This window comes from Camellia sinensis, chromosome 5, assembly GCF_055761805.1.
Source record: "Camellia sinensis isolate YWXY chromosome 5, ASM5576180v1, whole genome shotgun sequence".
NCBI lineage: Eukaryota > Viridiplantae > Streptophyta > Magnoliopsida > Ericales > Theaceae > Camellia > Camellia sinensis.
In genome coordinates this window covers 174,531,386-174,559,266 of record NC_138965.1, presented here as the reverse complement: position 1 = coordinate 174,559,266, position 27,881 = coordinate 174,531,386, and the positions used below count along the sequence as shown (strand labels likewise).

Genomic DNA, 27,881 nt, shown 5'->3' with positions numbered 1-27,881 from the left:
CGGCTCGAGAAGCCTTTTGATCAAGATGTAATACGTATTTTGCTTGGTTGTATTCAAGTCTGTAAAGTTGTAAAGATGTATGCCATTACATTGGATCTATGCACTGTTCTTATGGACCACTTGATTGTTGATTTATTTCTTCCGCATTTGAGAGCCCCGTTATTTATACTCTGATCTTGTTAACTTTTGAAAGTTGGCCTTCGGTAATTACGGATTACTGGCCATCATGGCACCAAACTACTAGGGGCGGTTTGGGGTCGTGACAGAATAGTATCAGAGCACAAGTTCCTCAATTACGTTATTCACACACTTGAGTCCTAAAGAGCTTAGGATTTCCCTTAGAAAGATGTTAGGATTGCATCATAGTGCTTGCTACTCGAACAACGTGTGCATTGTCTTGACATACCTATGTGTTACTTGCCTACGTGGTTATTTGCTTGATTGCCTTAAAGTCATACTTTGCATGCTCATAGCATTATGAGGAGAGGTAGACCTCTGATTGGTCGAGATCAGCCCGAAGACAGAATGGATAGACTGGAAAGACTAGTTGAAGGTTTGGCCCGCGAGTTGAGGAAAACCAGACAGCAGTACGCTAGTGCCACGTCGACCCAGGCCGAGCAAACCAATGGCCGAAATGTAGTTCCGCCTCCACCTCCTCCAGTGCCGCAAGTTCCTCCGCAGCCAGCCTTATATGGGGATGGCAAGATAGCTTTGATCAGGGAATTCAAGAAAATGAAACCACCGAGATTCTCTGGGGGTATAGAGCCGATGAAGGCAGAGGCGTGGGTTTTGGAAATGGAAAAGTTTTTCGAGATCTTTCCTAGCACCGACGCTCAGAAGGTGACGTTGGCAGCATTCACCTTAGATAATGACGCTCGCAGATGGTGGATGATGGTTCGAGGAAGCAATCCAGATCTGACCTGGACCTGATTCTTAGAGTTGTTCTACAACAAGCACTTTCCAGTAAGCGTTCGAAACCGCAAGGCTACCGAATTTCATACTTTGACGCAAGGCAACTGAACAGTGGTGGAATACGACCGCGCTTTTACTGAATTGGCGAGGTTTGTACCTCACATGGCCAACGATGAATACATGAAGGCCAGGAAGTTCGAGTGTGGGCTTCGTGGACCGATTCAAGATCGAGTAAATTTACACAATATGCCGACTTATACCGAAGTGTTGAACAAGGCTATTCAGGCCGAAGCTAACCTGAATCGATACCAGAGCTCGGGAGAGAATCAGTGAAAAAGGCAGAACTATGACAACCGCCGAGGACAGCTGGGCACCAAGAAGAGAACGAACATGGGCAGTATTGGTAACCTAAGACAGGAGGGTACTACTAAACCGATGTGTTCGGATTGTGGGAAGCCGCATTTCGGGGTCTGTCGACGGACGTCTGGAGCTTGTTATGAATGTGGCGAGATGGGTCATTTTGTGAGAGATTGCCCCAAGACGAAGGCTGATAACAACAAGAAAGGTGAAGATACCTCGAACTCCGCTCAGAAGGGAAATGCTGGGAAAGGACAGATGAGACAGGGCAGAGTATTTGCGTTGGTACCAGGAGACACTCAGAATGCTGAGGCAGTGGTGTCAGGTATACTTCTAATTTGCTCCCAAGATGCCTATGTGTTGATTGATTCGGGTTCTACTTATTCGTTTATATCTACTAAGTTTGCCGAGAAAATTAATAGAGAACTAGAGCCCCTTGATTTCGTATTATCTGTGTCTACTCCATCTGGGAGACCTATGATTGTTGTGTCCATTTATAGAGCGTGTGTTGTTGTGATTGAGAATGTCGAACTGTTAGTAGATTTAATGCCTCTGGATATGATTCATTTTGATGTTATATAGGGAATGGATTGGTTAGTCGCAAATCATGCATCTATTAATTGTGTTTCGAAAAGTGTCACATTGAGACCCTCAAACCTAGCCGAGGTTATTTTCCAAGGTAAAGGGATAGTGCCCCCACCTTACTTGATTTCGTCCATTAAGGCCTGTAAATTAATTCAGAAGGGGTGCCGAGGCTACCTGTGTAGTATACTGAGTGATCAGGATGGAAATGTTAATTTAGCCGACATCCCAGTCGTTAGTGAATTTTCCGACGTCTTCCCAAACGAATTTCCTGGCCACTTAACCGATAGAGAAATAGAGTTTACTGTTGACATCGTGTCGGGAACGCAGCCGATCTCCAAAACACCTTATAGGATGGCCCCAGCTGAACTTAGAGAATTGAAACTGCAATTACAAGAATTGTTGGATAAGGGATTTATTAGGCCGAGCACTTCACCATGGGGAGCACCCGTTTTATTTGTTAAGAAGAAGGATGGCACACTCCGTCTTTGCATCGATTATAGAGAACTTAATAAAGTCACTATCAAGAACAAGTACCCATTACCTAGAATTGATGATCTGCTTGGCCAATTACAAGGAGCACGAGTCTTTTCCAAGATCGACCTTAGGTCTGGTTACCATCAGCTTAAAGTTAAAGCCGAAGATGTTGAGAAGACTACTTTTCGGACAAGATATGGCCACTACGAGTTTTTAGTAATGCCTTTTGGAGTGACCAATGCCCCTGCTGCATTTATGGATTTAATGAACAGAGTCTTCAAGCCATATTTAGATGAGTTTGTAGTTGTCTTCATTGATGATATACTAATCTATTCCAAGAGTAAAACTGAACATGAAAATCATTTGAGACTTGCCTTACAGATTTTGAGAAAACGGAAATTGTATGCCAAGTTTAACAAGTGTGAATTTTGGCTTTCTACTATCTCGTTCTTGGGTCATGTGATTAGTAAAGAGGGTATTTCGGTGGATCCTAGCAAAATTGAAGCCGTGGTTAATTGGCCGAGGCCGACTAATGTATCCGAGATTCGTAGTTTTTTGGGTTTGGCAGGTTATTACAGAAAGTTTGTGAAAGATTTCTCAAAGATTGCAATTCCATTGACGCAACTGACTAAGAAGGGAACATTGTATGAATGGACTAAAGATCGGGAGTCAGCCTTCTAGGAACTGAAGTCGAGGTTAGTTACAGCACCAGTACTCGTACTTCCATCAGGTAATGAAGAGTTTCATGTCTATAGTGATGCATCGCATAAGGGTTTGGGTTGTGTGTCAATGCAAGGGGGTAAGGTTATAGCCTATGCATCTCGCCAGTTGAAACCCCACGAGAAGAACTATCCTACCCATGATTTAGAATTAGCGGCCGTGGTATTTGCTTTGAAGATTTGGTGTCATTATTTGTATGGAGCCTCTTGTCAGGTGTTTACAGATCATAAGAGTTTAAAGTACCTGTTCACTCAGAAGGAATTGAATTTGAGACAGAGAAGGTGGCTTGAGTTGTTGAAAGACTATGATATGCAAATTCAATATCACCCTGGTAAAGCTAACAGTGTAGCCGACGCTCTGAGCAGAAAGTCAGATGGAAATTTGGCGTGTTTGACCATGATAGCAGTAGAGCCGACTATTGTTGATGAGGTAAAGACAAGACAGATGGAGGATAAATTCTTCAAGAAAGTAGCCGAGGAGATTGTTACAAAGCCGAGATCAGGTTATACCATCGAGAATCAAGTGCTTAAGTTTGAAGGAAGGTTATGTATGGCCGACATCCCAGAGTTGAAAAGGAAAATTTTGCAGGAAGCTCACGGTTCTAAGTTTGCTGTTCATCCAGGGAACACCAAAATGTATCAAGATGTGAAGCAGACCTTCTGGTGGCCAAACATGAAAAGAGAGATAGCCGAATTCGTGTCCCAGTGTTTACGTTGTCAACAAGTGAAAGCAGAACATCAAAGACCGGCAGGACTTCTTCAACCTTTGCCGATTCCTGAGTGGAAATGGGAACACATCTCCATGGATTTCGTGACTGGTCTACCGAAGACACCGAGAGGTATGGATTCGATTTGGGTTGTTATTGATAGATTAACTAAGTCAGTACACTTTTTACCTGTTAAGACTACCTTCAACGCCGATCAACTTGCCTCGTTATATGTGAACGAGATTGTCAGACTTCATGGAGTGCCGATGTCAATTGTGTCAGACCGAGACCCTAAATTTGTTTCTAGATTTTGGCAGAGTTTACAGAGGGCTTTCGGAGCCGAGCTGAGATTTAATACAGCATTTCATCCCCAGACGGATGGGCAGACAGAAAGGACAATTCAGACACTTGAAGATATGCTTAGACTTTGCGTACTGGACTTCCTAGGAAGTTGGGGAACGCACTTGCCCTTAGTGGAATTCACTTACAACAACAGTTATCAAGCCAGCATTGGCATGGTGCCATACGAAGCCTTGTACGGAAGAAAGTGTAGGTCGCCGATATGTTGGACCGAAGTTGGAGACAGAGCTCTGTTTTGTCCCGAATTGATTCAAGTAACAACAGAGAAGATTAAACTTATCCAACAGAGGATTAAAACTGCCCAGAGCCGACAAAAGAGCTACGCCGACCAGAGAAGGAATGAGTTAGAATTCGAAGTCGGGGACCATGTATTCCTGAAAGTTTCACCAATGAAAGGAGTTTCCAGATTTGGAAAGAAGGGTAAATTAGCACCTCGGTATATTGGACCGTTTGAAATTCTTGAGAGAATTAACCCCGTTGCCTACAAACTTGCTTTGCCGCCAGGTTTAAGCCAAGTCCACAATGTGTTTCATGTTTCAATGTGGAGGAAGTACCTCCGAGATCCACTACATATAATTGATCATTCTGGGATTACGGTTAATGAGGATTTGGGCTACGAGGAGAAGCCGACGAGAATTATTGACAGACAAGTGAGGCGGTTAAGAAACAAGTTGATACCAATGGTAAAGATAGAATGGAAAGAGCATCACGGCAAGGATGCCACTTGGGAAATGGAAAAAGAGATGAGAACTTGACATCCAGAATTGTTCCTGGAACAAGGTAATTTAAGTTTGGGGACCAAACTTCTTTAAGGGGGGTAGACTGTAGCAACCCTCACCTTACTCTTGTCATACTTGCATACATTCATGCATGATCTTGTCTTGATATGTTATTTCGCTAGTTTTGCCTTGCCTTGTTTTGGCTAAGTATTGCTTGCATGATTTTGTTCTTTGCTCGGCGTGTAGCCGAGGTCATCTTGAGATTTGATCCACTCTGAGCCTTTGTACTTTGAATGTTGTGGAACCGCTTGGTCGATACCATCTTCACCTCGGGCATTATTGCCGAGATGTTTTGCACATTAGTGAACATTGTCCGCAGGCAGGTATGGCCTAGGCCGAGATGTGGCACACTCCGGCCAAGGTGTGGCACTGCTTAGTCAAGTGTCGTCCTCCCTAGCCGATGTCTTTGTTAACCTGTTGCCGGATCCTTGATTTGAGCTAATGTCATTACTTGCCGATGTGTCTTACCCAGCTTGCTGCGTACGCCTTGTCAGAGACTTGTCTTATCTATCAATCACCTTTTTGAGTTGAGCCAACCCGATAGCGCCACGTGTCCGAGCTGATTGTTAAGACAGCCGGCAGACCTAGAGACAAATCATTTTGTCTCAAATCTTTGCCTTTAGAGAGAGAAGCTCTAGAGAGGAGGAGGAGAAGTTCTTGAGTGAGAATAGACCTTCCAAGCTTGATCTTCGAAGATTGAACCGTTGGATTTGAGCCTTGAGGTAAGAATCATGATCTACTTTGATTGTTGTTATTGATCATCTAGCTGCATTGCATGATCGGATCTGTTTTGCATGTCATGCATCGATTTGAAGTTGGTTTCGGAAGAAAAAGATAGTGTTCATGTGTTTTGAAGAAAAGTCTCGTTTTGATCCGAAAGTTGGAACCAAAACCATGTTTTTATGTTTGTTCTTGCATGACCTTCTTGAATGGGTACCCAGGTCCATGTTTTGAACTCATGGCATGAAAACTCAAATTTTTGTAACAAGTTGTGAACTTGCACCCATCTTCCAAATGATCATGTTCTTCATATTCTTCAAAGGGAAACCCAGGTTTTCCCGGCTTTGTTTTGATGAAGCCCTCGGGACCACACCTCAGCAAGGAGGTGTGGGACCTCGGCAAGGACCTGGTTGGTACCCAGTGTGTTTTCATGGGACGGGAGCAGTGTTTAGACTCCCAGCATGTTTTGCTTTGTTTGACTTGGATCTGGTAAGAATGTCGAGATCATTCGCATGTGTATATAAAGCTCGTTTTGAGAATGTGATTGCCATGTGATTGTAGGACCTTGATCCTTGCTTTGAGCCTGCACTTGAAGAACTAGGTGAGTGGTATTTTTGATAAAGCTATGTTACACTCGTTTTGATAAATCTTGCTTTGTTTTGTTTTGACGAAAGTATTTGCTAAGCATGAATGAATAGCCCTGTTTTGATGTATCAAGTATAAGCTTGTTTAGATGTCATCCTTGAAAAGTCCCTTGTGCTGGAGGACTCTAAACTTTCGCAGCACTAAGTATAAAAGGATACGGCCCTTTCTTGGAAAGACTATAAATGTTAAATCGGGCTACGGGCCTAAGTAACACAAGTTCCATAATGTTAAATCGGTCTACGGGCCTAAGTAACACAAGTTCCATAATGTTAAATCAGGCTACGGGCCTAAGTAACACCAGATCATCGTGTTAAAATGAGCTACGGGCTTAAGTAACACAAGTCCCTTGTGCTGGAGGACTATAAACTTTCGCAGTACCTTTGGCTAAACGATTACGGATCGTACAGTCCTTGTTTGCCACTGACGGTTTACCGCGTGGACTTTCTTGTTTTGATAAGCTTGATGTGTTTTGCCGATGTCAGTAAGCATCCCTTGAGATTTGTAAGACTTGATAGATGAATACGGTTCATCCCTTGTTTGATAAGCTTGATGTGTTTTGCCGATGTCAGTAAGCATCCCTTGAGATTTGTAAGACTTGACAGATGAATACGGTTCATCCCTTGTTTGATAAGCTTGATGTGTTTTGCCGATGTCAGTAAGCATCCCTTGAGATTTGTAAGACTTGATAGAGGAATACGGTTCATCCCTTGTTTGATAAAGGTTTGACGTGTTTTGTTCTATAAGGATCTCGGCTATATTCATGCAAAACCTTTATTTCTAGTACCATTCACTGAGTATTCAAGCTCACCCTCTCTATATATATGTAGGTGATGAGCAGGACGTCGGCGACGCCTAGAATGTGTTTTGAAAGCTTGTTTTGGATCCATGATATTGTCGGCGTTATTTTGCATTCACGTCGGCAATGTCATTTTCATTTACGTCGGCAAATCTTGAAAATTATGCTTCTTGGCTTGTATTCACTGTATTTTTGTATATGTCGGCTCGAGAAGCCTTTTGATCAAGATGTAATACGTATTTTGCTTGGTTGTATTCAAGTCTGTAAAGTTGTAAAGATGTATGCCATTACATTGGATCTATGCACTGCTCTTATGGACCACTTGATTGTTGATTTATTTCTTCCGCATTTGAGAGCCCCGTTATTTATACTCTGATCTTGTTAACTTTTGAAAGTTGGCCTTCGGTAATTACGGATTACTGGCCATCACGGCACCAAACTACTAGGGGCGGTTTGGGGTCGTGACAGTGCGTAACCTTTATTTTAAATATAGATTAGTCTGAAGAATGTCTATACCTTTTATAAAGTAAAAAAAAAAAAAAAAACATTTAAGTATAACGTTTTTACTTTATAACATTTTATAAATACATAATATATGTCTTGTTCATTAATTATAATACTAACTATAATGTTAACAATGCAGGAATGTTGATGGAAAGCTCACAACAATTTAGATTTTAGTTATTTTTTTGTTTTACTTATTCAGTAAATTTCAAACAAATGTAATAAATTCTTATTTTTATTACCTTAATTATGCAATATCAATATTTTCTTTTAAAATTACATATATTTTATGCTAACAATTTAAAAATATGTTTGACATAACTATGAATGGTTTTTTTTTTTTAAATTTAATCCCGTGCATAGCACGGGTGATATGCTAGTAAATATATTAAGGAAAAGGGAGTTTCTAAATCCCAAGTCTTGTGGGAGCTCCAATCTATCAATCTTAATTTAAAAAATTTTTGATTTAAAAAAAAAATCTCAGCATTTATTGATTTTGTCAAAACTCCCTGATCAACATTTATTAACTTTTTTCAATCCACATGCTTGTATTTATTGATTTGGTCAAAATCTCTGATTAGCATTTAAAATCCTTTCATACAAATAATTATAAATACAGTCCGTGCATAGTTACTGCAGTAGCCTTTTTAATTTCTCCTGTACACTATGATTAGTGATAAAATTGTTAAATTATTTTTATAAAAAATCTTAAAAAACATAATTTATATATTAAAAAAAATTAAAATAAATATAAATATCTATAATTATTCCGTATATAGCACGTGTGATAGGCTAGTATGATTATTATCCAAAATATTAAACTTTAATATAATATAATAAAAAAAAGAAAACATTTAATTCTTTGAAAAGTCCAACACATATGATTATTATCAAAATATTAAACTTTAATATAATATAAAAAAAGAAAAAAAGAAGACATTTAAAAAAAAAATTTAAAAATCGCATTTCATATATATAGATAATTTATACTATATATTAAGCAAAAGGGGGTTTTTTAACCCCAAGCTTTGTGGGAGCTCCAATCTCCCAATCTAAATTTTCTGATTTTTTTATTTAAAAAAAAACCTTAGCATTTATTAACTTCTCCCAACTCCCAAGTCTTACCCTCATAATAACACTTTAATTCATTAAGAACAAGCATAAAAAAAATTCTTTGAAATCCAATACATATGAATTTCTTAAAAAGTCCCAACACATATGATTATTATCTCTCATAATAACACTTTAATGCATTAAGAACAAGTATAAACAAAATTCTTGAAAAGTTCAACACATATGATTATTATCAAAATATTAAACTTTAATATAATATAATAAAAAAAAGGACATTTAATTCCTTGAAAAGTCTAACATATATAATTATTATCAAAATATTAAATTTTAATATAATATAAAAAAGGAAAAAAAGAAGGCATTTAAAAAAAAAGACATTTAAAAATCACAATTTACATATATAGATAATTATAAACACAATCTGTGCATAACACGTGTGATTTGCTAATCTATACTATATATTAAGCAAAATGGGGTTTTTAACCCCAAGGCCTGTGGGAGCTCCAATCTCTTAATCCTAATTTTTTAATTTTTTGATTTAAAAAAAAACTCAGCATTTATTGACTTCTCCCAGCCCACAATCCCTTTTGACTTCTCTCATAATTTTTGCAACACCCTTTTCAATTTCTCACATACACTATAGTTACACACAATTTTTTTTTTTTTAAAAAAAAATAAGAATTTAGCTATAGATCTCAAAAAGATATAACATCTAAATTTAAATTATAATTTAATAATATAATTATGTATTTTTTTTATGTATATCTATCACAATTTTAAATCGGTTAATGGGACAAATTAATCAATTTTTCAAAATTATTGATTTTTAATTTACAAAATAGATTAAAAAAAACTATTGACTGATTTATTTATTTTTAATTTAAAAAATAAATTAAAAAAATTATTGACTGATTTATTTATTTAATAACCAAAATATTTCATAATCTCTCCCTCCTAATCTCTCTCACAAATTTTCAAAAAAAAATAAATTAAAACTTGCATTCCTTTTCTCTTCTCCAAAAAATCAGATAATATTTTTTATTAAAGTTGTAGATATCTACCTATATTTTATATATTATATTATAACATAACAAAAAAAAAAACTAAAAAAAAAATCTTTAAAGTTTATCTAAATAAACTTTTAAATCTTATCTGAATAATCTTTAAATCAATAAAACTCACATGCCTATCACATATCTAACTCACATCATAACTTACCTAAATAATAATAATTAAAAACAAATGAAAACCACAGATAAATTAAATTTAAAAAAAAAAGATACCCACAACTCCATCTTAAATAAATTGAAAAAAAAAAATACCAGAATAGAAACCACACAAAAATAAAAATAAAAATAAAAATAAAAAGATATATCTATCTATCTATCTATCTATCTATATCTATACTATATATTAAGTAAGTGGGTGCTGTTATGGTGTGCAACCCCTTAAGGTTGCACACCATATGCAACCAACACAAAGGGTGTAAGTAGAAGGTGCAAACATAAAACAAGATAGCAAACAGAAAGACGTAAGTGTAAGGTGTAAGTTGTATACTTAAGAAAAGTCCTAAGTAAAAAGGAGTTTTTAACCCCCAAAGCTTGTGGGAGCTCCAATATGTCAATTCTAATGTTCTAATTTTTTATTTTTTTTAAAAAAAATAACCTCAGCATTTATTAATTTCTCTCAACTCACAAGATTTTTTGACTTCTCTCATAATTATTGCAGTACCTTTTCCAAAATAAATAATTTGTATATTAAAAAAATTTAAAACAAATATAAATATCTCTATCTATATCTATTTATTTATTTATATTTATCTCTAACCCACAAGTTTTGTGGGAGTTTCAATATCTAAACCTTAATTTCTTAATTTTTTTGATTTTTTTTGAAAAAAAAAACTTAGCATTTATTAAATTCTTCAAAGTCTTTTTTATTTTTCCAACACACACACTCTTTTTAACTTTTCACATACATATTGCAAATAGTGAGTCTCTTTTTTGTTTTTTCCTTCTTGACTTCTCACTTCTACACTTTCAACTTCAGTAACCACGTATGCAAACAGTAAGTCTTCTTTTGTTTTTTCTTTCTTGACTTTTCCTTTTGTTTACTGTTTTAATATTGTAGTTAGATAGCGCATAAAAATATTTGTGATTTATCTAGCGAATAAAAAATTATAATTTGATTTTTTAATATGATTGAAGTTAGATAAATATAAATCTTCACAAAGAGAAAAATGTGATTATAATTTGTTGAATGATTCTTTTTTTTTTTTTAATGTGATTGTAGTTAGTTTAATAGTTCTTTTTTTTTCATTTATTTATTTTATTATGGAAAAAATGTGATGTGATTGTAGTTTGTTCAATGGCTCTTTTTTTTAATATGATTGTTGTAGTTAGTTCAATGGTTTTTTTTAATGTTATTTAATCTTTTTATTTATTATTTTATTTTTATTTTTAATATGATTGAAGTTAAATAAACATAAACACTCACAAAGAAAAAAATGTGATTCTAATGTGATGTGATTGTAATTTATTTCAATGGCTCTTTTTTTTTTAATATGATTGTTGTAGTTAGTTCAATGGTTTTTTTTTAATGTTATTTAATCTTTTTATTTACTATTTTAATTTTATTTTTAATATGATTGAAGTTAGATAAACATAAACACTCACGAAGAAAAAAAATGTGATTGTAGTTAATTCAATGATTTTTTTTTAATGTGATTGCAGTTAGTCAATGGTACTTTTATTTATTTAATTTATTATGAGAAAAATGTGATGCGATTGTAGTTTGTTCAATGGTTCTTTTTTTTTTAATGTGATTTAATCTTTTATTTACTGCTTTAATGGTTTTTCTTTACAATTATTTATGAAAAAAAAATATGATTGTAGTTAGATAGCATAAAAATATTTATGATTTGATTTGATTTGATTTTTTTCTGATTTGGTTTTTAAAGTACCAATTATTGATAATGATTAGATTGTATTTTGAAAAAAAAATTGTAATTGATTTTTTTAACTCACTGTGTTTTTTGAAAAAAAAATTGTAAAAGATTGTAGTTTGTTCAATGGCTCTAAATAATCTCAATTTGAATTTCTAAATTTTTTATTAAAAAAAAACTCAGCATTTATTGATTTGGTCAAAATTCTCTGATCAACATTTATTAACTTTTGTCAATCCACATGTCTTTCCACATGCCTGCATTTATTGATTTGGTCAAAATCCCTTGATCAGCATTTAAAATCTCATCATACAAATAATTATAGATACAATCTGTGTATGGTTACTACAACACCCTTTGCAACTTCTCTCATACACTATGATTAATGATAAGATTGTTAAATTATTTTTATAAAAAATCTTAAAAAAACATAATTTATATATTAAAAAGAAATCTAAAACAAATATAAATATTTATAATTATCCCGTGTATAGCACGGGTGATAGGCTAGTACTATATATTAAGGAAAAAGGGGTTTTTAACCCCAAGGCCTATGGGAGCTTCAATATCACAATCTGAATTTTCTAAATTTCTTATTAAAAAAAAACTCTGCATTTATTGATTTGGTCAAAATCTCCTGATTAGCATTTATTAATTTTTTTTCAATCCACGTGTCTTTCCATATGCCTGCATTTATTGATTTGGTCAAAATCTCCTGATCAGCATTTAAAATCCCCTCATACAAATAAATATAGATACAATCCGTGTATAGTTATTACAGTACCCTTTCAACTTCTCCCATACACTATGGTTAGTGATAAGATTGTTAAATTATTTTTATAAAAAATCTTAAAAAACATAATTTATATATTAAAAAAAATCTAAAACAAATATAAATATCTATAATTATCCCGTGCATAGCACGGGTGATAGGCTAGTCTATACTATATATTAAGCAAAAGGGGGTTTTTAACCCCAAGCCTTATGGGAGCTCCAATCTCCCAATCTAAATTTCTTAATTTTTTGATTTAAAAAAAAAAACATTAGCATTTACTAACTTCTCCCAACCCCTAAGTCTTACCCTCATAATAACACTTTAATGCATTAAGAACAAGCATAAATTTTTTTTTTGAAATCCAACACATATGAATTCCTTGAAAAGTCTCAACACATATGATTATTATCCCTCATAATAACACTTTAATGTATTAAGAACAAGTATAAAAAAAATTTGTTAAAAAGTTCAACACATATGATTATTATCAAAATATTAAACTTTAATATAATATAATTAAAAAAAAAGACATTTAATTCCTTAAAAATTCTAACACATATAATTATTATCAAAATATTAAACTTTAAGGGTATTTTGTAAAGTTGATAAAAAGTTGACTTTTGACTTTTTACTAAGTTTTTTTGCTTTTTTAGAAAATGATATGAGAAGTTGGTAAAAATGTAACTTTTGACTTTTTAGTTAATATTTGTTTATGGCATTAAATCAAAGTAAAATGACCAAAATAACCTTGCCAAACTTTGGAATTCTACATAATTTGTTAACATAGAGGGTATTTATGTAATTTGACAAGGCAACGCTTTTAGCACATCCCAAATGCAACAATTGCTTTTTTAGTTGGCTCAGTTTTTTTTCCATAGCAACAACAGCTTAATATAATATAAAAAAGGAAAAAAAAAGAAGGCATTTAAAAAAAATAAATAAATAAAATAAAAATCGCAATTCACATATAGAGATAATTGTAAACACAATCCGTGCATAGCACGGGTGATATGCTAGAATCTATACTATATATTAAGCAAAAGGGGGTTTTTAACTCCAAACCTTGTGGGAGCTCTAATCTTGCAGTCTAAATTTCCTGATTTTTTGATTTAAAAAAAAAAACCTTAGCATTTATTAACTTCTCCTAACCCCCAAATCTTACCATCATACACTACAAGAAATTGCATTTTTCGCAACGCAACAAAATATGTTGCTAAAAGGGAAAATTCGTTGGCAAAGAGTTTTGCCGACACACAAAGCTACGTTGGCAACCCGTAGGCAAAAGTGAGTTGGCAAAAGTTTTTGCCGACGAAATGATCATTGCGTTGGTAAAAGTAATACCTTTAGCGACGAACATAGTCGTCGCTAAAAGCCTCCATCCATCGTCGGCAATTTACCTTGCGTTGGTAAAAGTCATTCAAATATGATAATTGTGTGACACTTTTCGCGACACAAATTTGCATGGGCAAAAAATATACTTTTAGCAACAACATATGCGTCGGCAAAAGTAAACTTTTGGCGACACATTTAAGTCGGTAAATGTTGCCATTTGCCGACGATTTGTTTGTCGCTAAAGCTTTACTTTTGGCAACGACAAATTGACATTGGCAAAAAATACACTTCTACCAACACAATATGAATGGGGAAAAGTAACTTTTAGCGACACATTTACGTCGGTAAATGTTGCCATTTGCCAACGATTTGATTGTCGATAAAGCTTTAGTTTTGGCAACGACAAATTGACATTGGCAAAAAATACACTTTTAGCAACACAATATGAGTGGACAAAAATAAACTTTTAGCTACACATTTACCGACAAGTTATTTGTCGAGAAAACTTTACTTTTTAACGACGACAAATTTGCAGCGGCAAAAATAATTGAAACTCATTTATAATTTTTTAAAAGATTTACAGTTTTACAAGAGGCATCCCTCAGGTGCCACTATAACAAACTAATAACAGTGATATGAAATCACACAAAATACCCATCCATACCCTTCCATCCAAAACACTAGCAGTTGCCCGAACTTACACCTAATGACAACCCCCATTAATGAAAACCTAATCTATTACAGATTGGACAAAAAATTCTGCACCCTTCCAAACATCAACAACACCAGCAAACATCCAACAACAACACCGCAGCACCTCATCGTAACAATCACCATCACAGCAGCATCACCACAGCATCTCAACAACAGCAGCAACATCGCAGCAGCACCAGAAGAATAGCAGATTAGTATAGCAGATCAGCAAACTGATTCAACACAGATCATCACCAGTTTAGAAAACCATTTCAACTCAGCAACCCAAACAAAATCATATAACCAAATCAGAATTGACGCAGCAGTTTACCTCATTTACCAGAACAGTCAGAAAACAAATCAAACAAAACCAGTAACAAAACTATACAAAATGCTCAGAAATCAGTTTACCATGTTTGTCATCCATCAATTGTTCAAACAGCCCTCAAAACTATACAATTCTTAGTAACTTTTAAGCCATCAGGTTAACAGAAGTTAAGTAAAAATTCAAACTAATTCACTGGCTGTCATGTTTACACTAGGAGAGTGAGTCATATAAAAACACTCAATTCAAGTACACCACAATGTTTACCAAGCTAACCTTATACCAATGCACTGGAAACAGTAAAAGTAACTAAGCATTGAGATTGTCCATACACCACAATGTTCACTAATGGCTCTCTTCACTGCTTTAGAATGTGACTGGTGCACTGAAATATGAAACAAAGTCGAATCATTTCACTCAAAACCATTAGTGGCAAATTTATTACACTCAAATCATTAAATTAGTCATGAGAAAGTCAACAAAATGCTTCTATAATGAAGGTACCAGTAAACAAGATCAGAAACATTGACCTCCTTCCCCCACCATCTGCTAGTGGAGAAAGAAAAAAAAAATATATATATATATCCATCCTACAATAAAATACCCGAGTAATGCACAATTAAAATCTTGAGATTGTTAACAACTCTCTCCTTGTATTCCTTGCCGCTTATTCTAGCTTCTGTAGGAAGCAGGTCTAGCTTCAATGGAGTCTGCAATCAATCGGAAGATGGTCACACGAGGGTGAGGAAGATAAGAGGAAATTTATGCACCCAACAGACTGATCTATAAAACCAAATAGACAACAAACCAGCTAGCAAGTTTGATGGCATTAGTATTACAATAAATGCTAATAAATGCATTCAGGTCATAATATATGCTTAGTATCTCACACATAGAACAATACGGTACGTGCATTATGTTGCAATATGTGATTTGTTATGTCCACGTTCTCATGAGATTTGGTTGTTTCTCTAGGCTTCAGTCTTGAATAAATTCTACACTAGCAAGGGATAGAATGTAGTACTTCTCAGTAGCAAGCTCCGCTCTATCACCAGCAGCCAGAAGAACCGGTGTTGAGTGGGTCTGGAAACCAGTAATGGTCTTGGGTCGACCTGCCTGGCCAACAACATCAACAGCTTGGCCTACCCGCACAGGTACTGACAGAGGTTTCAAGTTCTCATCTACTGTCAGTAGCATTCTTGGCTGTAGTATTGAAGGAAATATATAACATAATCAACCATTAGTAGTAGTGTGTTAACAGCCCAATGATTAAAAGCAATAGAGAGTGAGATAGAAGTAGACAAACTGTTATAAACTGAGACCAAACCTGCATTGCCAAAACGAGGAAGTAAAGAACATAATGATATTTCCCCAATATGATCGCTTTCATATCAAGACATGCATGCAGTAAGGTTACTATTCCAGCCAGTGCCATTCTGGAAGAAAAAGATGAAATACATACAGAAAGTGAGCCGACAGAAAAGCCAGAGGTATGACTTAAAAATACTTCTCCTCACAGATACTAAAATTTATTTATTCATTTAATTGCATAAAAGAAGGCTAGATCATAATCTAAAAACTTCATATTTGTAACCCTGTCTCCCAATATGCTTTATCCCACAAATTATTTATTTATTTATTTATTATTTTTTTATAAATAAAAATGTTTTACTCCACATGACAGCCTTTTAACAGCTTTGGACAAAATAGCCACATTACAGATTACAACAGTAAACAAACTTTGCAAACAATACAGATCATATATTCTTTTAGCTCTACTGAATGATTTACCCTGTCGAAGAAGTGAATGCATGAAGCATTTGACACCATTCTTAACCCAACAGAGCTGTAAGCTGAACTTATTTGGATCATCTGATTTAATCCTCTTCCAACACTCGGCTGTATCTAAGACCAAAACTTCTCTTATACAAAAGATGCTCATAGGATGACGAATTTTTTGTTTGTTTCTAGTGTGTTTGGAAATTCCATATGAATGCTATTGATTCATTTCTAGAATTCCATCACATAAATAATGTGGAATAATTCTTCTTTCAAAAATAAATCTCTTAAATGGGAAACAAACCATTGTTCCCCTATATACGGGATATTAACTAAAAGCGGAATGAACCACTTGAAATGGTAGGTTTAAACTACATGGACTAGCTTAGGTGCCATCAAAATTCTAACAAAAAACCTTTAGATTCAACAGAAACATCCCAATTAACGGGTCAGTCCTGATGTGAAAACTACCACTTTGGAAGAAGTCTCCCATTGTTGAAACTTGCTCATCTCCCGCTGGATATGTATGTATGTGAATCAGCTCTAACCCACACCCTAAAATTGAAAAGTTAATATGGGGGAGAAGAAACACTTACGGGGATAGCAAAAAGCGCTCAGAATGATATGGAGCAAGAGTCAACAAGCCTTTTCCCAAATGTACAAGACCCTGGGCAATTCGTACCTGCACAAGTGGCCAACACAAATCATTAAAACAGAACCCCTTAAAAAAATAAAAAATAAAAATAAAAATAAAAGAAAGAAAGAAAATCTGAGATGCACTGTGGAACAAATTCCAAGAGAAACTTACACAAAAAAGGAGGCTAGCTTCTTTGTAGTAGTAACTCGAAAGATTGCGAAGCATGCCAGCTATTCTAGCGTTGTTGGTTCCAGCACCAATCAACCCTAAGGAGATGACGCCAGCCTGTAGAATCCAGATAAATATGTCAAGATTTAGGCTGTAACTAACAAGGAATCGATAATACTAACTATAGTCCTAATATATTATATGAAAGAGAGAATACCATTGCTACTTCTGTATCTGTATCGTGACTAAGTCTGTTTAATGTATCCATAACATTGACCTGGTGAGAACATCCAATTCATAAATTAGCTCAACTGCAATTCAAACACCAGTTCCAAGGTTGCTCAGCTTGGAAAATATCACAGGATAATTTACCTTAGGGTTTGATATACAAAGAAGACCAAGAGCCAAAGGAACAGCCCTTCGGATATTCTGCTCTCCATACTGTAATAGATGCTCTAATGAGCGAATAGCCATTTCAAGTCCCAATTCTTCAGCCATTGCTACCATAGCAATTCCAAGTATAGCTGGTCCCTGATGGGTTTCTCCCTTCTCAAGATGTTGGGCACATTGACCAAGAAGGTGTTGGACCTATGTGAAAATAAACAGTAGAGTGAGTTATTTCATCTACATAACAGTCGACTCCAATTTAAATTAAAGGGGTTGGAGTAAACACCTTGAGCACATTCCCAGTTCCAGCATAAGCACAGGAAAGTAGGGTCATGTCATAATATTTCATAATTTTCTCATTAAATGTCTTAGAAACCTCTGTTGTTGCCTCCACACTTTACTGTCAAACGACACAATGGGATTCCAAAGAAAAAAAACACAACAAAAACGAATGATGTAAATAAGAATCAAGTCCAGAGTCTACAAGGTGTTATCAACAATAAATAAATAATAATTTTCAGATGCACCACCAAATTTTTTTTTTTTTTAAATTATCACAATTTGAAAAAGAATAATCTGTGATAAAATAGAAAAAAAAAATTAAAAAACGCCCCACAGCTTGCATTTTTTAGTTACCTGCTTCCCAAGGTATAGAAGGCCAAGGCCAAGAGGCAAAAGTCGAGTGAGGGGCTCCCCCAATTCTGATTCACTTCGGTCCATTAATGCAAATATAATTGCCTGACCAACCTCTTCATTACAGGAACCAACATATACCAAGGCCAATGAAATAGCAGTGAACGCAATCACATCAAGAGGCACTTTGTTATCTCCAAGGATAGGAGTCAATTTACTACGGATCTGACAAATGATTTAGATTAGTCCGCTGCAATGAGAAATAAACATATCAAACAAAGAAAGTAGAGGAACAAGTCAAATGATGTTTTTGCATTCCACAGATACAAGATAATTAACTATGGAACTGAGAAAAATTATAAATTAATCAACATCAACTTTAATTAAACATGTTGTACAAAGAGAAGGGAAGGTATCTTCCAGTACTCATCAAATTTTATCTCTCCCTCTCTATTTGTGTGAATTCTGTAACTTCTGTGATGAAATTAACAATCTATGGTAGAATAGACAGAATGATTCCACTGATGTGCCTCTTGAATCAGACATAGTATTGTTTCCATGGCCTACCAAGAAACCACCAGTTAAAAATGCAAGGAACCTCACCTGCTCATTTTGGGCACCAGCATAAGCATGGCCCAGACCCATTATTGCACCGATTCTGACAGAAGAATCCTCTGTATCTATATAATCAGCAAGAAGTGCCAATGCCTGAAAAAAAAAATTTAGGATTTCCAAATACATAACAGTCACAGACTTGTGTACAGAAAAATGCCAAAGTATAACTCACACGATCACAGTCATTCTTGATACCGCAGTTCACAATACCAACTCCCAACAATGCACCGGCTATGACATGGTTGTCATTACTGTGGAAATACTAGTCAAGTTGGGCAAGTCCAGAATCAACATCCCAAAGCAGAATCATACCCTATAAGGAAAAATGGTGATAATCCAGCAATAAAGAAACTTGGACCAGCAAATAGACTGAAAGGGGAGGGGAACATACCAGACTTGCTGCAGCACTGGCTTTTCCGTGTTCTTTATTCTCAACCTTTACAATTTCCTTCTTTGGCAAAAAGCCAAAATGAAATTTGTACATCTAGCGTAGTTTATATGCATCGTTAAAATAAAACTTACTCTCCAAACAATTATAAAAGGAGAGACAACCTAAACATTTTCTTCACTTGAATCCTTCAAAACAGCTATTAAAAGAAGCCTTTTAGTTTTGTTGTTTGTTGTTGCAGTAACACTAGAGGGTAAGGTTTAATAAACTTTATATCAGCAGGACTGCTCCATTTTACACTAGAGGGTAAGAGTCTCTCTCTCATTTTACTTGTTTCTTCCAACCAGGACTGCTCCATATCAGTAGGATGCAGTGGTGGTGGGTCTATAGGCCACAATCTGTGGGTTGGTGCTGACCCATATTCTTCATCCTACCCAATGGTGACCAAATACCAACCAGTGGCCCGATTTAAGAATTCTCTTAATTAGAGGTATAGATTACAAGGATGAGTGCACTGTGGCATTAGTTTGCTCGTGGAAGATAAGGAGTTCCATTATGCATAAAGACTACTATATTATTCTAATTTGTTAACCACAAGTCTAACAGATATCTTAATACAGTTTTCAACGTTCATATAATATTCAAATTCATTATAGGCTACGAACATATAATACAAATGACAAAATATAGCATGCATACATAGTCTAGTCTAAAAATAAGAATATACTAGTTGTTACCTTCCCTTCAAGATGCAAGCCTGTGCAACTTCACCCACATTCAGCAACCCATTCTCTTCCAGCAAGTATTGCACTCATATCATCTGCAGTTCAAAAATTCATCCCCAACTCCAAAACCTGCATTTAAAGATTTGTAATGAATCAGACAGATCCTTCAAGGTTGTCACTCCCGAAGTATTTATATCTGTCAATTTATTACTCCTAGATTCTAGTATCCGAGTGGCCTAAGAGAAAACGATGTAAGATTAACAAAATTAACTAACAAGTTTAACATATGAAAGAGACAACAACTTTCAGTTCATACGTCATATTTACTAGCAACAAATGAAGAGACATGTTCCTCCATGCATCCCCATTGTTGCTGTTGTTGAGAAACTGACCCCAAGATGGTCTTGTGCAGCCTTTTAAGCTCTGATCAAGCTGTGAACCAAAATTCAGAAGCAGCCCTTGGTTTTCTGCTTCTAATTTATTTTTCTGATCTGTATAACTTTTAATTTTAGTGAGTGCCTGAAAGCAATGCAGCTAAAGCACAAGAAAGAAGCACATTAACGCATGTAAGGACATACAAGTTCGAAAAATTTGTGCTTAGTAGTTATGCTAGAAATTGAACTATGTAATTTGATTAGAACATCCTAGGATAGGGTGTTTGTTCATCGATGTCATGACCTTGTGATCTCCAAAGCAACAAAACAATGTTACAGTATTCTAGTGTCACTTAAAGCTATTTCTTGTTAACCATGGAACCTTACTACTCAATTGTTTACTCCTAGCCAAGGGCTTTTTAGCCCAATGGTATTTACCCCAGCACTCTTATTTTAGTTTGGATGTTCAAACCTCGCCTTTTTAGCTCCTATCTATTCTACCCAGGACCACCACCACTTAGCGACTGGCTCTTTCCCAATACCATTAAGAGTAAGCTTTGGTAAAGAAAACCAGGTCCACTATTTGTTGCCTGCAAAGAAAATTTACAAGGTAAGAAAACTTCATCATCAGTCTGTTAGAAAATACTGTCAATTGCAGTTGTAGGTAGTTGTACTTGTTTGCATAGAAAGCTTTGGTAAAGAGGAGTCATTAAAATCCAACATTCAAATCAGAAATTAAAAGAAAAAAAACCTGGATAAAGGATGATTACATCTGAATCAGTGATCAGTCATGCAGTGTGTCAACTAGAAACTACAGGTTTAGTGGAAAACAATTTACCTCATACATAATGTCACTAGCCGCAGCTTCAGAATGCAAAGGCGATGGAAGTGAGTAGACTATCGCCTTCAAGATGGTTTTTTCCCTTTCCTTGTTTGTCTCCATTAGTGCCCTGTCTAACAATGCTTTTGCCTCTGGATTAAGCTCGGTAATGAACTTCAATGGTGATGGCCATATAAGAGGATCTGGAGCTGACGGGTTCAATAATGCTGCACATGTTGCATGCTTGTGCCTCAAAGCAACCATGTAAGGTATCCTCCTGCCAAGATATCAGCTGGTAACAATCGTTTCATTCACAAAACATTCGAAGCTAATGTCTCCACTCATTTAAAATACAAATAGAGCAAACTTCCCACAATATTGGAAGTATTAAAAACAGAAAAATAGCAAAAAAAAATTTCAAGTGCAACTATGTCAAAAGTTCAGTGGAACTCCAGTGGTGATTGCCAAAAGGAAAATGTCAAAATGTCATTTTTTTAGCAATGTTGTTCCAATGGTGCAAATGCGATTTTGGCACATCTAGATCATTGCTTAATTCTGTCCAATGGATGTCTCACATCCAGACCATTGGATCAAAACCCTCTCTTGGGTAAGTTGAGTTGGCACAAATGATGCACAAGATTTGGCAATATAAGTTTTTAACAGACCTTTTGGCAGGCCACTAGAGAGGATTTCTTAGGTGCAGCCACCATATAATTTGGCAATAGCAACCATTATACAAGCCCACTGAAGTTGCTCCTTCTTAGGTGTCAACCATATCTTTTGTTAAACCATACTTGTCAAAGCCTCAATCCAAATTCTTTAATGCCATCATGTCATCGTCAACAATCTCAATAGGAACCAATTACTCTCGATTTTCGTTATGATTGAGCATGAAGGCTAATATTGTTTAACCACACTAGAAATACGTAGATTGTGGCACATTCAACTCCATAGAAAGGGAATAACAATGGGGTTCAGACACTGCTATAACATTAATTCCATATTGAGTACTCAAAACTAATTTCAGCATCAAAGACCTTGAAATCACCTACTTCGTATGTCAGTGGATCTGGTCTGCATCAATTATCATATAGTTCTTTCTAAAGTCAGGAAAGAAAGAAAAACTAAAAAAATTAAAAACTAAAAAAATTAAAAATTAAAAATAAAAAGTTTACCCAGATGAATCTCTATGAAGTCTATCAGCCCCCCAAGCAAGTAATTCCCGAACACAATCCAATGAACCCCCACGAACTGCAAAATGAAGTGATATAATCCCAGGGAAACTGCAAACAGGACTCTTATAAATATTAATGACAAATTAAGAGTGCTATGACATTACACTAGAAAACCTTCAATAAGAGAGTTTTACCCATATCCTCTAGAAGATGCACAAACAAGAGCCCCACTGTCTAACAACATATGAACGCACCCCGGCCATCGTTGTCGGGCTGCCAAGTGCAATTGGGTTGCTCCATTTTTATCTCTTATATTCACAAACCTTGCAAATTCCCTGCCATCAACTCCAAATCAAACCAAACAAAACAACCACGGCTTTAGCAACTTCATGGATATTCTCTACACACAAGCATATATGAGTGTGTGTGTGCAGAGAGAGAGAGAGAGAGAGGGTCACCAGGAATGTGCAACAGAGGTGGAAAGGGTAGCAGAAAGAATAGCTTGTAGGCAATCTAGATGGCCATAGAAAGCAGCATAATGCAAACAGGTTTTTCCATGGAGTGAATCAAACATCAAAATCTAATGAAATTTCATACACAACCAATGATCAATTTATCTTCTACAATTCAACCAATGATAGTATTTTGTTTGCATAAAAAACAAGTATTGCAAGTGGGGGCGACATAGGCTAGCGGTAAACCAGGCCCCTACCGCACAACCACCGCATACTGCCAGCCATATATGTCTAAGGGCGGGCCCAAATTGCTAATGGTAGGGACAGAGAATAAGCACAGAATCAAAAAGTGAACAAAGACACCTCTCTACCTCTAATCTAATCTAATCTTACAGTGAGGAAAATGACAGTAACTACCAAAAATAATTGTCGAGACAATAAAAGAGATGTGTGCGGTGTGGAGGGCTCACTCCAATTGATTATATCTTCCTGTTATTTTGTGATGGTAATGAAACGGGATGATTCAAGATGCTTCACAGGGCTCACACTCTATTGTCAGCAATTGCACCCATGATTGCAAAAATTTCACAATGTGAATTGTAAGGAGTAATCATGACAACCAAAATAAATATTAAAAAATTAGAAGCACATCTGGTTATTTATAGTCACATAACAATAATCAAATTATTTATTTAAACATTGCCACAAAATCTTTTTTTGTATGAAATGGGGCTATAACTTAATTCTCATTATCTCAAAGAAGTTTGAGGCAAATGAACCCAAAAAAAAAAAAAAAAAACTCATTTTGATATGAATGATCATCAGAGAAGTGATGAACCAAAATAGAGCCAGCATATTCAAATAGTTATCTTGCCCAACCAAATTGCCCATTTACAAGTTTATTTACTTTCATTACAAATCTTTGAGGGGCCAAGATGTGTGAGAACATGTCTGTTATCAAATAGAATTGCAATCCACGAAAAATAATTTTAGTTTAGGTAATGGTCATAGAGCAACTGCAAAATATGCAATGGCCTTAAATAGGTCTAAATTCCATGAATTTGGCTGGGAAATTCATGACACGTCTTCATGAATAATTTGTAAGATTTTAATTTATCATAATCAAATCTTTCAAAGTCTATTACAAACAATAATTTACCATTTGTATTGCTAATCAGTGCTTGTTCATTGTTCAATAATTGCATCTACTAGCTTTTCAATTTCATTAATAAGTGCTTGTTCATTCAAGCACTTAGTGCCAAACAATCAGGTTAACAAAGTGATTTTATTTATTTATTTATTTTATTTTTTTTGTAGGATACATCTCAGTTTTTTACCTTTAGCATCTTCTTTGCCTTCTCAATTTCAAGATGAAATGGATGGCTTGTAACAAAACCCCCTTCCATATTTCTTCTTTTGGGATGGTGACTTTCAACTTCACCATCAATATGTTAATCGGTTATGACTGAATATTTGTTCTAGCAATAATCTCTTGTCTCTTCACTTTATTTATTTGTTTTTAATTTGCCTATAATTTTCTGTTAACACCAACCAGCTTTTTGACTTCGAATGAATAGATATAAATAAAATATATTATTCTATATTAAATATTTGTATATAAATTCTATTGGTACATTATAGTATTACCTTACTTGATTTTCTCTCAGTGATGTCAATTTCCAACTAGCCAAACAAACAGGCTTTGTCAAACGGGCCTGGTGATTCTTCATGTTTATGGTCCTACGATGTACAGTCTGATATAACATCATCTTTGAGGAGAACAAGTATATTCCTACAGGCTAAAGCATATTACTCACTAAAAATAGATCTAAAAGACATGAAAGGCAATTGTAAAGAAAGGAAATGACAGAGACAAACACTAAAAAGCCTTTTGCAGAGACAAACATGATATATATCAACTCAGAGAATAACAATTCCTGCTGGTCCTATTGTGAAAGTTTTGCACCATCGTTATCTTTACCAAAACAAAAATGACAAAAATGCCTAATATATGGTTGGTCTAAGTGAGAAATTTCAACAAATTACGAAAAAAATTTCTTAGAGGAAGTGGAAGGCCCCATGATCACATTGAAAGTCTATGATCCGTTTATATCTAAAATACACTTGACTACTACTGCAACCCGCATTACAACACGGTAATGACTGTTAATGAAAAGGTCTATTGTCGTGTTCACATTTTAATTTTTTTGAATTCATTGATCACAGCCCTATCACAGGTTCACCATGAATTTCCATAAAAGCAACATTTCATTTTATCAAAGTGAACAATTTTAGGGAGGTGGTTGGAGGTTTGGCAGTGACGGCTACAGGGCTAAAGTTATCCAGATTTAACTAAAAGATAAAATAGCAGGGAAATTGCATAACATGCCACAAAAAAATAGTAACTTTTTCTTATAATGTGTGCACTTTGTAAATCAATTAAGAACATTGAGACATCATTTAAGTGGCTAGTATAAAACATTTGTTTTATATTGACATAATGTTATAAAAAAGTACAACCTTTTTTTAAAAGCACATTAGACCTTTATACAGTAACAGAAAAATGTTATACAGCTCAACCACCCTTTTTCTACTCATTTTCTACCTACAAACCAATACAGACTAAAAATGCATCGATAGGTAATATTAACTCAAACTGTCTGATCTAATGCATGTATTATTCTTTTGGTTTATTCTGCAGAATTTTACAATACCTCTACAATTTTAATTTTTTTCTTGGGGGCAATGTTTTTTTTTGGGCTTGCCATGCCATTTATCACTTCCTTTACAATGTAACAAGCAACCTGAAAAAAACCACCAAAAAAAAAAAGAAGAAAAAGATGCACACAAAAGAACATGCTCTTTAATCTTTATGATGACTACAATTTAACATGTCACATTTTATAATTTTTCAACTTCTCTTCACAAATTGCCCCTGCAAAAAAAGTGAAGAAATGATATTGAAAAGAAAAACACTATCAAAATCATTTGCAATAGCTAAAACATTTAAACATGATAGATTAATTACATATATATATAATGTTTATTTACCTTCATACGAGGACGCTTCTCTGCGTTGATCTTTCGAACTTCATAACGGATACCTTTGAAGAAAAGCCAGTTCTGCCTCTTCTCCTTGTACCTCAACACACTAGCTTCTCTTTTCCCTAACTTCCACTCCTCTCCTCCTCCACCTTGAAATATTACTTCCTCTTTTACCTTGATATTATTGCCACCATCACCACAGCCATTGCTAATGCTATATTCTGGAACTGTCCACAACCCTCCATTACTTCCCCAACCATCCTTCAACCCCTATAATTCTTTTAATTTTCCTCCAAAGATCAAAATGGTGGTACATATAATAGCTTTACACATTCACCAAAACATGAACATTATTAGACAAGTTTAATACAAATTTTAATGAAACAATTAAAGCTGTAATAGATGGGTTAGTAAATCATCTAAAGCCGCTACATGTATATATACATATATATTTTAGGGGGAAACTGAAATATTTCATGATTTTCAAAAATCATGGATTTTCAAAATAAGGGGTACTAAATAATATATTTATAAATGCTTTAAAAATGATCACAAAGCAAGGGACAGACATTTCAGGAAATGTTCTCTTACAGAGTACAACAAATCAAAATACAAAATAAGGGCATTGATATACAGATTTTATTCTAAACCTAATTCAATCAAATACCTATAAAAGTTACTTTGATTTCATATCAGTAGGTTAATCACTACATATAGCTTACCGACAGTGGCATTTCGAACAGCAAAATCACATGGACATCAAAGACAGATCAAAGAAAACCAGATTAACAATAAAAAACATAGATCCACAACATACGAGAGAATCGATTTGAGCAAGAGACAAATAGAGAACTATAAGTTTTTTTAGTCGAATCTTCACCTGGTCTCGCACATCAGCAGCAAACGGCGGAAACCTGATAATCAACAAACGTCTATGCGGATGTGCGATTGTAAGGGTAGGGACCTACGGATTATGAGAGAAGGCTGTGCAAGATGGAAAATCGGGTAGAGTGATGAGGGGGTTTGTTACCTATCCTGGGGGAAAAAAGAGGGAATTTTGAGAGGGAACATTCACACCGCCTGAATAAGCAGATCACCAAAAAAAAATGAGGACAATAAAAACAATTTTTAGATTTTTTTTTGGAAAAACTTAAAATTAATTTGAGAACAATAAAAATCAAAAATATATTTTTAAAATTTTAAAAATTATTTATGACCTCCCAAAACATAAAATTATACAAAAATAATAAGTATATTTTATTTTTTCACCAAATGTTTTTTAATTTTTTAGAAAAAAATTTTTGAAATAAGTTTCTAAAAATACAACCAAATATATTGAAATTGATGATCTAACCACTTTGGAAAAGTTTAGATTATCTTAAATTAGCCATCTCAACTTAAAAACATGTTTGAGTTTGACGGGTTTATTTTGTGATATAATTCGATGATCACTTTAATTTTACAATTCAATAATTAGAATATTTAAAAATTTTTGAAAAATTATAATAAAAATACAAATAACTAGATCACCTCATTTCACTACCAAAACTTTTACCGACGAATAGTATTATCATCGCTAAATGTTTAACTCTTTGCCCATGCCAACTTGTCGTTGCCAAAAGTAAGCACATTAATAGCGACGCTTATTGTGTTGCTAAAAATTAAGCCTCGTAGCTAAAATTTATGAAATTTTGGCGCCAACCAATATTTTTGGCGCCTAGTCAGTGTTATGCTTTTTTAGCGACGATAGTAAATTGCGTTGGTAAAGGTCTACTTTTCCCAACGAAATTGATTGCTGTGTCGCCAAAAATATACTTTTAGCTACGAAAAATTGACGTTGTAGCCAAAAGTAGCCGCCAAAAGTGCAATTTCTTGTAGTGATAATAACAATTTAATGCATTAAGAACAAACATAAAAAAAAAAAAAATTCTTTGAAATCCAACACATATGAATTCCTTAAAAAGTCCCAACACATATGATTA

General features: G+C 34.8%; 1 protein-coding gene and 1 pseudogene across 3 annotated transcripts; both read right to left on the bottom strand.

The window, feature by feature from the left end:
• Positions 1-14,208: 14,208 nt before the first annotated feature.
• On the bottom strand, positions 14,209-20,058 carry LOC145790996 (26S proteasome non-ATPase regulatory subunit 2 homolog A-like; annotated as a pseudogene). The gene is made up of 12 exons (XR_014330520.1): positions 19,309-20,058; positions 19,090-19,230; positions 18,906-19,010; positions 18,306-18,527; positions 17,956-18,069; positions 17,655-17,870; positions 17,500-17,559; positions 17,286-17,399; positions 17,074-17,159; positions 16,026-16,134; positions 15,723-15,901; positions 14,209-14,606 (listed from the first exon to the last, which is right to left on the bottom strand). The product of XR_014330520.1 is annotated as a 26S proteasome non-ATPase regulatory subunit 2 homolog A-like (transcript).
• A 15-nt stretch (positions 20,059-20,073) lies between these two features.
• LOC145790995 (putative E3 ubiquitin-protein ligase XBAT31) lies at positions 20,074-26,976 on the bottom strand. Of its 2 annotated transcripts, none has more exons than XR_014330519.1 (6): positions 25,906-26,976; positions 22,594-22,734; positions 22,400-22,507; positions 21,243-21,501; positions 20,347-20,994; positions 20,074-20,159 (listed from the first exon to the last, which is right to left on the bottom strand). XR_014330519.1 is itself a non-coding variant. In XM_082870479.1 (6 exons), exons 3-6 carry the CDS (start codon positions 22,641-22,643, stop codon positions 20,902-20,904), a joined length of 510 nt encoding a protein of 169 aa, XP_082726605.1. In that variant the 5' UTR covers positions 22,644-22,734; positions 25,906-26,222; positions 26,780-26,976; the 3' UTR covers positions 20,082-20,901. The 2 variants fall into 2 exon arrangements, 1 of the variants encoding a protein (XP_082726605.1); XM_082870479.1 differs by having other exon boundaries at positions 20,082-20,994; positions 25,906-26,222; positions 26,780-26,976.
• Between the last annotated feature and the right edge of the window lie 905 nt (positions 26,977-27,881).

Coding starts and splice junctions, on each gene's coding strand:
- LOC145790995 (XM_082870479.1), bottom strand. CDS start 22,643: ATGTTGTTAGACAGTGGGGCTCTTGTTTGTGCATCTTCTAGAGGATAT. Junction 22,508..22,593: donor GCATCTTCTAGAGGATATGG/GTAAAACTCTCT, acceptor TCCTGTTTGCAG/TTTCCCTGGGATTATATCAC. Junction 20,995..21,242: donor CTAGTGACATTATGTATGAG/GTAAATTGTTTT, acceptor TTTTCTTTGCAG/GCAACAAATAGTGGACCTGG.